We start from the raw sequence: 12,007 nt of genomic DNA, 5'->3' as shown, positions 1-12,007 counted from the left end.
TCCTATGAGAGAGTGAAAGATGTGGTGGTGTCCCAGCTTCTTCCTCTACTAGTGAAGATTTTCAGAATTGCATTGAGGAGGCTAACTTAATAGAGCTGAATTGGAGTGGGAATCTGTTCACTTGGTCCAATAATCAGGGGGGCAATAGCAGAGTTTGGAGGAGACTGGACAGAGTCCTTGTGAATGAGGTTTGGGTGAATTCTTTTGACAACACAGAAGCCAGAATTCTGCCTCAAGGTATTTCTGATCATGCTGCTATTATTGTTGTGTTCAATGATATTAGATGCACTAAGATGAGACCTTTTAGATTTTTTAACATGTGGTTTGATAATGATAATTTCTTGGAGATTGTTAGAAGTGTTTGGGATAAGCCTATGCAGGGTTTTAACATGATTAAAATTGTCCACAAACTTAAGCTGTTGAAGTTTGAGTTAAGGAAACTGAATAGGACCTCTTTTAGTGATATTTCTAAAAAGGTAAGAGATGTTAGAGCCTTATTAGAAGATATTCAGGTCAAAATTCAGTTAGATCCTATGAATTCTGATTTGCTTGATGAAGAGCAAGCCATATCCATTCACTTTAAAAAAATGCTTGAGGTGGGAAGAGAGCTTTTACAGACAAAGATCTAGAGTCCAATGGATTGAGTTAGGAGACCAAAATACCTCTTTCTTTCACAAATCCCTTAAGCAGAGGCATTCTAGCAACAAAATTAGTCATCTGTGAATTGATAATTCCATTTGCACTGAACAGGAAGTTATTGTGAGCAGTATTATTGATTATTATAAGAACCTTTTTGGGAAGCATAAACCTAGAGATATGAGTATTGATAATACTATTATGGCTTCTGGTAATTATGTGAAGGAGACTGATAGGGTGATGTTGTGTAAACCTGTCACTGAGAAGGAAGTCAGAGATGCTATGTTTAGCATAAATAGTGATAAGACCCCTGGCCCTGATGGCTACAGTAGCTTATTCTTTAAAAAGAGTTGGGGAATCATTGGCAAAGAGGTTATGAATGCTGTAATTGACTTTTTTGAATCTGGTAGATTGCTGAAACAATTAAATGCTACTATTATCACTACTATCCCTAAAACTGAAAATGCAGAAACCTTGAGTTCTCTTGCTGCAATGTGCTATACAAATGCATCACCAAAATAATCTCAGCTAGGCTTAGAAGTGTCCTGGGATACCTTATAGACAAAGCCCAATAAGCCTTTGTTCCTGGAAGGAAGATTGCTGATAACATTTTATTAGCTCATGAGTTAGTCCACAATTACCACAGAAGTAAGGGTAGAGGAGACTGTGCCATGAAGATTGATATAAGGAAGGCTTATGACTCTATTAACTGGGATTGCATTGAAGAAGTCCTCTTGAGCTTGAGTTTCCCTGACAAGTTCATCAGATGGATTATGACATGTGTAAGAACTCCAACCTATTCCATCATGGTTAATGGCAGTCCAGAAGGTTTTTTCAAAGGAGCTTGTGGTATAAGGCAAGGAGATCCTATGTCCCCCCCTCCTTTTTGTCTTAGTCATGGAATATTTGTCCAGGTCCTTGAATCAGTTGGATGCGAACTGTTTTGATTACCACTCAGGGTGTAAGAGTTTGAAGGTAAATCACATGTGCTTTGCTGATGACCTCTTTATCTTCTGCAAGGGTAATATGAGAAATGTGGATAAAATTGCTGAGATCCTGGATACATTTCACAAAACTTCTAGTTTGGAAGTCAATACTAACAAGAGTTGTGTCTACTTCTGTGGAGTTGACAGAAACATAAAGGATGATATGCTGAACAAATTGGGGCTCATAGAAGGTAACCTGCCTATTAAATACCTTGGGGTCCTCGAATCAGTAAAAGACTTTCCAAAGAAAACTGCAAGAGTTTAATTGAGAAGATAACCAGTAGAGTTTCTCATTGGACTGTCAGACACCTCACTTATGCTGGTAGGCTTCAATTGATCAATGCTGTGTTGTTTAGCATGCAAGTCTACTGGTGCTCTATATTTGTGCTACCTGTTGCAGTCATAAATGGTGTGGAGAAGATTTGTAAGAATTTTTTATGGAAGGGATTTGCAGACTATAAATATGGGAACATGGTAGCTTGGTCTGAGGTCTGTAAACAGAAGAGTGAGGGTGGGCTTAGAGTGAAAAATCTGAGCATTTGGAACAAGGTTGCTGTCATTAGACATATTTGGGACTTACTTGTGATAAAGGACTCCCTTTGGGCTACTTGGATAACCAAGAACAAGCTTAAAAAGTTAAGCTTTTGGGGCATAACTAAACCCCTAGATGCAAGCTGGAATTGGAGGAACTTAACCAAGATGAGGCAGAATGTCAAGAACTGTTTCAAGTATGAGATGGGAAAAGGTTTATGTTCTTTCTGGTTTGACCCTTGGTTGAATGGAGAGGCTATTTGTGATGCTTATCCAGATATATCCATTAGTGATGCTGATATTAACAAAAACACTTGTGTGAAGGATCTTTGGAGAAGATGAAGTTAGAGGCTGCCAGACCCTATTGATGATCAGGTTGATGAGCTTTGGGATAAAATCAGAAGAGACTTTGCAGTAACAGAAGACATGGATGATAAAGTGTTATAGAACTTCAGTAAATCTGGGGAATTCTCAATCAAGAATGCTTGGGATCACTTTAGAGATAAGTTTCCTAAAGTTACTTGGTGGAAAGTGATATGGAGCCCGGGCTGCATTCCTAGACAGAGCTTCATAGCTTGGCTAGCTATCAAGAAAAAGCTAAAAACTAGAGATAAATTGAAGAAGTGGGGCTGTGTGGATAATGAGAATTGTATCTTCTGCAATAATGCTCCTGAATCCGTGGAGCATTTATTCTTTGATTGCCTTGATCTGAGAAGTATCATTACTGATGTGATGAATTGCTGCATGATTAACAGGGATTGGAGTAATTGGAGGAGATAATGGTCTTGGTATAGTAAAAAGGCTACGGGTAAGAGTCTGCTGGCAAGGGTTAGAAGATTAGCCTTTATCTGCTCTATTTACAATGTGTGGAGGGGGCAGAAATAGCATTATTTTTGCTAATGAGAAGATCAATGCAGTTATGATTAAAACATGGATCAGAGGTGATATGCTGATGAAGCTTTTTGCTAGAAGGAACAATTCTGAGATTTTTGTTAAACTGTATCAGAATTCGAATAGGCTAGCTTAAGTTGCAATTTTGCTTTTTGTTTTGCTGACTGCTGTTTTTCAGCTGGAGACTTGAGTTGTAAATAGTCCGAGCTTTAATATATCCCTTTTGGTACATTTTACCAAAAAAAAAAATTATAACACAACTAATGCTTGCTTAAATTAATCCTTGAACTACAAATTCATTCAGTTCTTACAATAAATAGGCTTCTCAACGATTCTAGCTTGATGAATTTGCTAACTTGTCCACGAATTCAACTTATGATCCGGTTGTTCTGTCAATTCTCCTTACCGATTGAAATTTCTAGTCTTCTGTTCGATTCACTTATGATCCGATTATTCCGTCGATCTCCTTACCGATTGAAATTTCTAGCCTTCCATTGATTAAATTGATTGGATGTGATATTTAAATGAAGAATTGAGAACAAAGGATTATTTTACCTCCTCAACTTGGCATAAAGTATAAGAATTTTTTTTTGAAAAAAGTCAAAAGTAAAAAAAAAGACCACTTTTACCCTGAACTTGGCAAAATCGGGTCAAAAACTCCCCTTCACACTCTCACCCAAAAGAGTGAAATATACTCTCCGGTTTTTATGGTGTTTTTTTTTCCAAGGTGGTTTTTGATGAAATTTTTTTTTAAACTTTTTTATATTTTATATTAATACCTAATAATTTTTAAAAAAATTAATCCCTTTAATTTAAAACTTTATATAACAAATTAACCCCCCAATATTAAATTTTTAACAAAAAAATAAATTTTTTTATTTAATTTACATAAATATAAATAATTTATAAAATTAAAAACTGTAAAAAAACAATACCCTTTATACACGAAAAAAACAATATTTTTCCTCGGGATAAAAATCGACACTCTCAGAACGGACCAGGTGAAAAATATGAACAGACCCACTGGGTCTGTCCTCTTGCTTCTTGCCAAAATAAGGAGCACATCTGCTCTTCGTTTTGGCGAGGAACGGAGCTAGCGCTCCTCCTCTGAGAAGAGGAGCAATAGCTCCCTTCTCCGGTGAGGAGGCTCCTCCTCCTTGCTGAAGCTGAAAAAAATTAATTTTTTTGGAAAAAAAAGTCTCTAAATTAATTAGAGTTTAATTATAATTAATTAATATTTAATAATTAATTAGAGTAAATTATGATAAATTAGAAACTCACTCTCTAATTAAGATGACACATCTGTATAGGGGTGTTTTTGATCCGATTTTGGCAAATTCAGAATATAAGTGATCGGATTTTTCAATTTTGAACTCTTTTTATATTTTTTGCTAAGTTGAGGAGGTAAAGTGATCCTTTATTCCGAGAATTTAATTATGGATATAAAGCTTAGGGTTTTAGTTGATGAATTCGGTGGAGCTCTAGTTTGAAACTTTGAAAGGGAAGAATGAAGAAAAGAAGAATAAATACAGAGAAGTAGGTTTGATTTTCCTAATCCTGGGCAACTTAAATGCTATTCGTTTTTTTTAATGAATCAAACTTTTATTAAGCCACAAACTATAACAAAAAACAAAATAAGAGAAAATACCAAGAAGGCTACAAAATTAAAAGATAACGGAAAAAAATAAGTTCGGGATTTCTAAACAAGTCAACCCTCGAATAAACAAAAGAAGGATGATTGCACCAGTAAAAAAAAACGCGATGTTAAAGCAACAAAAGATAACATCATCAGATTATAATTCTTATTGTCGAAAATTCTTCTATTGCGGCGATTTCCATATTTCCAAATAAAGATAATCCATGTTGTAGTTCAAGGCTTCTAATATCCACCATTTGAACCAATATCAATCCATTGGAAGAAAGAATCGTCAAAACAAGAAGGTAAAACCCAAACCAAATTCAATTTTTGTAAAACAATACACCATATTTATTTTTTTTACAAAAATACAATGCAAGAAAATATGATCTATGGTTTCGATGTCTCCACAAAAAACACATTCCACATTACCATCCGTAATAATACCACGAGAAGCAAAAAATGAACGAGATGGAATACTCATATGAAGAGTTGTCCATAAGAAGAATTTCATCCTAGGAAGAGCTAATGATTTCCAGCACAAATTGAAGGCTGCAGATTTGTTCCCAGCAGCTATAAACACAGTAGAATTGTTCAAAAATGCTCCTAACTTTAAGGGTGTTGCTAAATACCGCCCGTAGATTACTAGATACCGCCCTCTTTTTGACCTCTTTGCCCTTTTATTTAAAGAAATTCACGTGGACATCAAAATGGTGATAAACATGGCAGAAAATTGTTATAAGAGTTAATTATATATTAAATCACCATTTTTATATTTTTTTAACGCTAAAAGGCACAAAAACCAGCCACCTTTACTTTTTTTTTCAATAGCACCACGACGTTGTAATTTCGTCAATTGCACCCTATTTCGTATTTTTACGTTTCAATAGCACACTAAATTAAAAAAATGGATGATTTTATTATTATAAGGATTAAATTTTATAAAACAACCAAATCTAAGGGTCACTTTATACCTTTTTCTATTTGGCTAAATTTTAACAAGCCCCTTAACTTAAAATACATTCATATAATATCTTCTCCATTAATTCAAAAAAAAAATTACATCTTTTCCGCCCGACCCGCTTCCGCTTCCAAATCTGCCACCACCCCCGCCGCCGCTTCCGGGAGCAGTAGCTGGTCTTCCATGGCCGGATGACCAGCATATCTGATCTGCTGGTCTTCTATGGCAGGAAAAGCAGCAGTTGGTCTTTCTTTGGGGAAGACCACCTGCTGGTCTTCCGGCGGGGAAGACGAGCTGTTCGTTTTCCGGTGGGGAATACGAGCGGTGGGCTCGAAGGGAGGCGGTGACGGAAATATTTAATTTAATCTCAATTTATATATTTTTTTGTGAAGAAAAGGGTTTATATGTATAATTTAAAACATCATATTGATATTTAAGACTTTTGAAATATACTTTATCTAAATAAAAAGAGTTTAATTTAATACTCAAGGGTGGTATTGAAATGTAAAAATACAAAATAGGGTGCAATTGACGAAATTGTAACGTCGTGATGCTATTTAAAAAAGTAAAGTTTAGTAGTTTTTGAGCATATTAGCCTTTTTTTAATTTTATCAAGGCCTTCTAATTTTTTTTATATCTATCACATATTTTTATCTAAAATTCACCGCATTTTAAACGGCAGTGGATTTGAATTTTTTTAAAAGGTATTGATTTTATATAATATATAGTTTAAAAGAAAGGTGATTAAATTGAAATAGGTGTAAAAATGGTAATTTTGATGTAATAATTATTGATGGATATCGAATCCTACCTTAATTACAATGGAGCCGAATCACAAGAGATCCACTCCCAGGTGATACCGGACTCCCGTCAGTAGAACAATGCATATAAGGAAGATGGCCGAATCCATAGGATTCGCCAGTATATCATTCAACAAGACGAGTACCGAATCCCTTAGGACTCGGCTAAAGCGCGTTGATCCTGGGATTCGGATAGATCGCCAGATCTACTACATAATCTCGAAGCACCTTCCTATTTGGATACAAACTCCAACTTAGGAAGATAAGCTCTAACTTAGGAAGACGAGACTATTTAGGAAGACGTTCCTAAATAGAACTCATGTCTGAATAAGTAAGATCACGCCAAATCAGGGTCAATCCCTACAAAGTAGGATTCACTTTCATACTACAACACTGCTAGGTATGCAATCATTTACTATAAAAGGAGCATGAGGTATGCCTAAAAACACAATTACATTCATATACTCAAAACGCTGCTCAAAGCTCTAAACTGACTTTAGCATCGGAGAGTTAATCGGACAACCACCGTCCGGTTAGCTTCTACCCTATTTTGTAGGTCTCATTCACCGGTTCAGAAGGCAGACTCCATCAATTGGCGCCGTCTGTGGGAAAAGTTTAACAAAACTTCAAATTCGAAGGAGCTTTTCTGAACTCAAACAAATTTTATTGACGAAAATGACTTCTGAAGGAATGAACCTAAAAGACAAACAACCAATGGACCCCAAAAACACGCCAGACATAATCAATGTTACTAAAGATGGGCTGCACAGCTTTGCTGGGAAGAGTGACACTGGAGAAACCTCCTTCTCTACTCCCTAGTAACAAACCAACCCGATGAGAGGAATCAACCCAATTGCTTTCAATCTGAGAACTGATGAAGAACCAGCGCCAGGCATGGCAGCACAAGACCTATACAACGATATGCTGAAAAGGTACTAGAATTTATCCAAGCAAATCTGGATAGGCTGGCCAGCGAAGCCAAAAGAACAAACGACAGGCATGATGAAACAATGAAAATTCTAAGGGAAAATTTCAGTCCAACTTCTACCAGAAGAAGACGAAGAACCGAAAACACAAATCCAAGCCAACAGGAGCCAACTAGAGGAAGGAGCGACAAAAGAAAAGAACCCATAAACGAAGGAGGAAATGAAGAAAGAAACGAAGGAAGGAACGAAAGAAATCAGCGAGGAGACGAAACCAGGAAGAAGAAGAACGCCAAGAGAATCAAGAAGATAGAAGAGACGATTCTGACGAACAAACCCCAAAAGAGACACCCAGAAATGATGCAAACCAGGATGATACCCGAAGCGGGCTCAATTGAAAAAGAGAAGAGCGAAGGGAGAAAGAAAAACAAGATGCGCCACCCAAGAGTAAAAGACAAGACAAAGATATAGGAAAAGAGCAACCGAAGAAGAAACACCTGGAAGGGGAAGGCGAATCTTCAGAATCGCCCCAAAAGAGCAAAGCTACATACGTGGTGGAAGAAGACCTAGAGGAGAAAATAACCAAAGTGTCACGATCCAATCTCAGGGCCGAGACCGGCGCTAGGGAATGGGAGTGGTTGCTCCGAAACCCGTAGCAAGCCTAAAATCGTAAAATAATTTTTTTTCGCGAAACATAAACATCATGCATGACATACATAGACACGTCATGCAGAAACACATGCCAGGCACACATATCCTCTGGCAGTCACAATATATATAACGCAGCAAGCGTAAAACGTTTAAAACTTTAAAATGTTAAAGTAATATTTACAGAAAACTTTACATACAAACTGACTGACAAAATACTTATCTACTGCAGCTCTAAGAGTAAAGTACTGTTTCTTTACATACTCAAAAATACAGACTTCTGGAAGTAGGATAGAAGTCCGTTGCCTCAAAGCGTCTTTATCCTGAAAGGAAATCTGTGAGGGGTCAGTATATTGGGATATACTGAGTGAGTTCATACATTTACTAATAAGTATTCAAATAAAACATAAAACCGTAATCAATCATATGCAGCCAAGTACAGGATCCGATTGAAACCCTAATCCTCGAATATGTTAACCGTTTATACTCAGAGGAAAACTTATCCAATAGTCCGACCCGGGAGTATTCACACTCTACCACGTCAGTCGCGACAATTCTCTTACTCCCAGTGGTGGGTCTAACCCACTAGATACGGGGCTCAGGTTACACTGTAACCGAGTTCACTCTCGTATCACAATCATACATCTACCTTCAGAATTCATGTACTTAATCGTATTCACAGCTGTATCAAATCAAAACTGGTGATCACACAGTCCTATTGCCGCTCAATAGGTAGCACGTTCCATCGGATCAATACTGGTTTCAAATCAAGCATATGTGCAATTCATATAAAGATTTAATATATAAATCATGCAATTCAATTAGAAAGCAATATAAAATAGTTGCTTGAATAAATACTTCAAAAGCAAATCGTATAAACTCACAGAAAACGCTTATCCAAAAATACGTCGGGGCTTTAGAAACGTCAAGCTTCCCGAGCTCCTGGTCCAGCTCCTTCTTGCCTCGCTGGATCTAAAACAATTTCAAAACATTTGACTCACATCAGAATCCTATTCTAAGATTGACTCTAGACGCGAGACACGACAAGACATAAAACATAAGTCGTCGTGCTTCAAACGTAATCTTTTCCGATAAACGAATCATTCTTCTCCCATTTCTTAATATTTCTCAATTCAATTCTCAAAAGAGAATATAGGTTTTCTTGATGAAACCAATTGATATCCATAAACTAAATCATCCCAAAAAACTAGTCATAACTTACTCGTTTTACGTCCGAATCTCGCATTTTCGGAGTCCGGGAGTCAATATCGGGATGGGGAATCGTCAAATTAGGTCCCGGGGCATCATCCCCTTCAAAATTGGGGAGGTGCACGTCGTGCACCTTGGGTGCACGACGTGCACCTTATTTGGGCACGTCGTGCCCTTTGGGTGCACGACGTGCACCACTCTAGGGCACGTCGTGCCCCTACACGACGTGCTCTGGTTCGAGCACGTCGTGCCCCGTCGTGGGCACGACTCCGGCCGCTGAAAATGTTCGTTCCGACATGCTAAAACATTCCCGAACCATTAGATTCATCAAAACATCAATCAAGCTAGTCGGAAACACGAGAAAATGATAGAAAACGAGTTTAAAACGATTAAACGATTCGATACTATAAAAACCTATCGTTTAACTCGATATATCACCAAAATCACTAAACCAAATACCGGAATGACAAGCTTACCTTGTTCCCCACCACGATACGAAGAAATCGAGACGAAAAACTCGCAAAACGGATCAAGAACGGCGATCGAGCGCTAGAAACGGTGAATCGTCGAAGGTAAAGGAAATGAGATAGGTTTTTGGTTCTGATGCCTTCTTCACGAAAGAGATGAGGTTTTTAATATATGTATTGGTCAATTTGCCACTTGGTCCTTGAAACTTTTCAAAGTTTCAATTTAGCCCAAAATCTAACCGCGTCCAAAATTTAAACGGTCTCCGATTGACTCGAAACTTTTACCACTAATACTATAAATTATTTCGCGGACTTTGGCGAAATAATTTCCGTCACGGAATTTATATTTTATTTTAAATTAATTTCTGAAGTTAAATCCTCAAATCCCGCTAACTAACTTATTAAAATTTATTCTAAATTCCTGATATAATTAAATTAAATTTTCCTTAATTTAATTTATCGGAAATCTTGACACGTGGCACGACGTAATTATCTTAAAATATTTTGGGGTATTACACAAAGCACTTAAAAAACTGAAATCTGAAGAGCTTGACATAGACGACCTCAGGCTGAACGGATCGCCCCTTTTGCCCGAAATAATGGAGAAAACAATTCCTTAAAATATGAAGTTGGCGATATTGCCAACCTTCAATGGAGAAGGAGATCCACGAGACCATACTTCCAGATTCACGGCCACTATGGGGCTATTAAGCGTATCAGACGCAATTATGTGCCGAGTGTTCCCAACCACTCTCACAGGTACCGCCCAAAGGTGGTACAACAAGCTAAAACCAGGTTCAATCAAGAGCTTCGCCTCGCTATCAACAGAATTTCTCAACAGATACCTCACAAACATACCGGCAAAAACAACCATAAGCATCTTGAGGTTGTGCATTCAGGATGAAGGAGAAACACTAAGAAGCTACATCGAGCGGTTCAACAAGCAAGATATGAAAACAGATAATCTGAATGTCGACATGGCGACAGAAGCGTTGCGGGAAGGAACACGATTCGGCAAGCTAGTGGACAAGTTGCTAGTCAATAAACCCACGACTTTCTCAAACCTTATGGGCGTAGCCCAAAAATATTTCGAACTAGATAAGGGCCGAAGGTCGATTCGCAGTAAAGAAGCAAAGGGAAAAGAGTCGAAAGAAAAATCTAAGGAAAAGTCGAAGTTGAAATCAGAAGATAGAAGAGGAAGGCCAACAGAGAATAGACGATTCACCCCCCAAACTAGGTACGAACCAAGGTACGACCCCCGAGACGATGAAAACAACTTCACACCACTGAACATCAGCCGAACTAATGTCCTCATGTGAATTAAAGAGAATGTTAAGAATGTGGTATGACCATCAAAGATGAAAGCTGAAATCAGAGACACAAGAAAATATTGCAAGTTCCACAAAGATTATTGGCACGAAATAGACAGTTGCCGAGATTTGCAAGTCGAAATCGAGAGAATGATAGACACAAGCGAACTAAGGAAGTTTGTAGCTCACAAAACGAAAAGCAATGACAAAGGAGAAAAGAGAAGCAGAGACGACAAAGGAAAGGAGAAGGAAGACGAGCGGCCGTCGAAAATATTGGGAACCATACATATGATCAATGGAGGAGGACATAGCAGTTCAACAATTAGGAGAAAGCAGAAGAGGGAAGTGATGAACATCAAAGAAACCCACATGCCATCGGTAATTTTAGATGTTGAAGACTATGAGCTACTATTGTGTTTCAATTTTTATTTTATTTAAATTAACATCTCAACTTTATAAAAATATTTTTAATATTTTTAATCACCAAATTATATTATGATTTTTCATTTTGATTCTACCTAATTAGGGTCATTTATACATACAATCAATATTTTTGACAAACATGACTAAAATAATTAGGGTCACTCTTCAATCCATCGCAAGGAGAGCCACATATTATGATGGCTGAATAAGACAAAATTGACCTGTTACCTAATGAATATGTTGAAGTAAAAATAGTACACACTTACAAACACAATCTCATAAAACAAGAGAGTGAAAACACTCTCCTTTTAAATAATTAATTGACATGAATAAATTTAATTAGTTAAATATAAATATTATTTAATATACGTTTTTATTCATTAAAATTAATATACAATAAATACTATATGTTTTAAAAATAGATGAACATCAAAACATTTAAAATTTATTAATATTAAATTTTAATAAAATATAAATTTAGTTATATTTATTAATTTTTTAATTTAAATATAGGTTTTTTTAATTTATATTTAAAGTAATATATTATATTATATTTGATTGATCTCGACTTTTTCTTAATCAGGAA

General features: G+C 36.8%; 1 protein-coding gene across 1 annotated transcript; it reads left to right on the top strand.

Moving 5' to 3' along the window:
- The first annotated feature begins 10,311 nt into the window (after nucleotides 1–10,311).
- LOC126661913 (uncharacterized) lies at nucleotides 10,312–11,007 on the top strand. Its single transcript, XM_050355795.1, has one exon. The coding sequence runs from the start codon at nucleotides 10,312–10,314 to the stop codon at nucleotides 11,005–11,007; it is 696 nt and encodes a 231-aa protein (XP_050211752.1).
- The last annotated feature ends 1,000 nt before the right edge of the window (nucleotides 11,008–12,007 follow it).

This window comes from Mercurialis annua, linkage group LG8, assembly GCF_937616625.2.
Source record: "Mercurialis annua linkage group LG8, ddMerAnnu1.2, whole genome shotgun sequence".
NCBI classification, from domain to species: Eukaryota; Viridiplantae; Streptophyta; class Magnoliopsida; order Malpighiales; family Euphorbiaceae; genus Mercurialis; species Mercurialis annua.
Note: the sequence above shows the minus strand (reverse complement) of the source record. Positions and strands in the feature narration are given on the sequence as shown.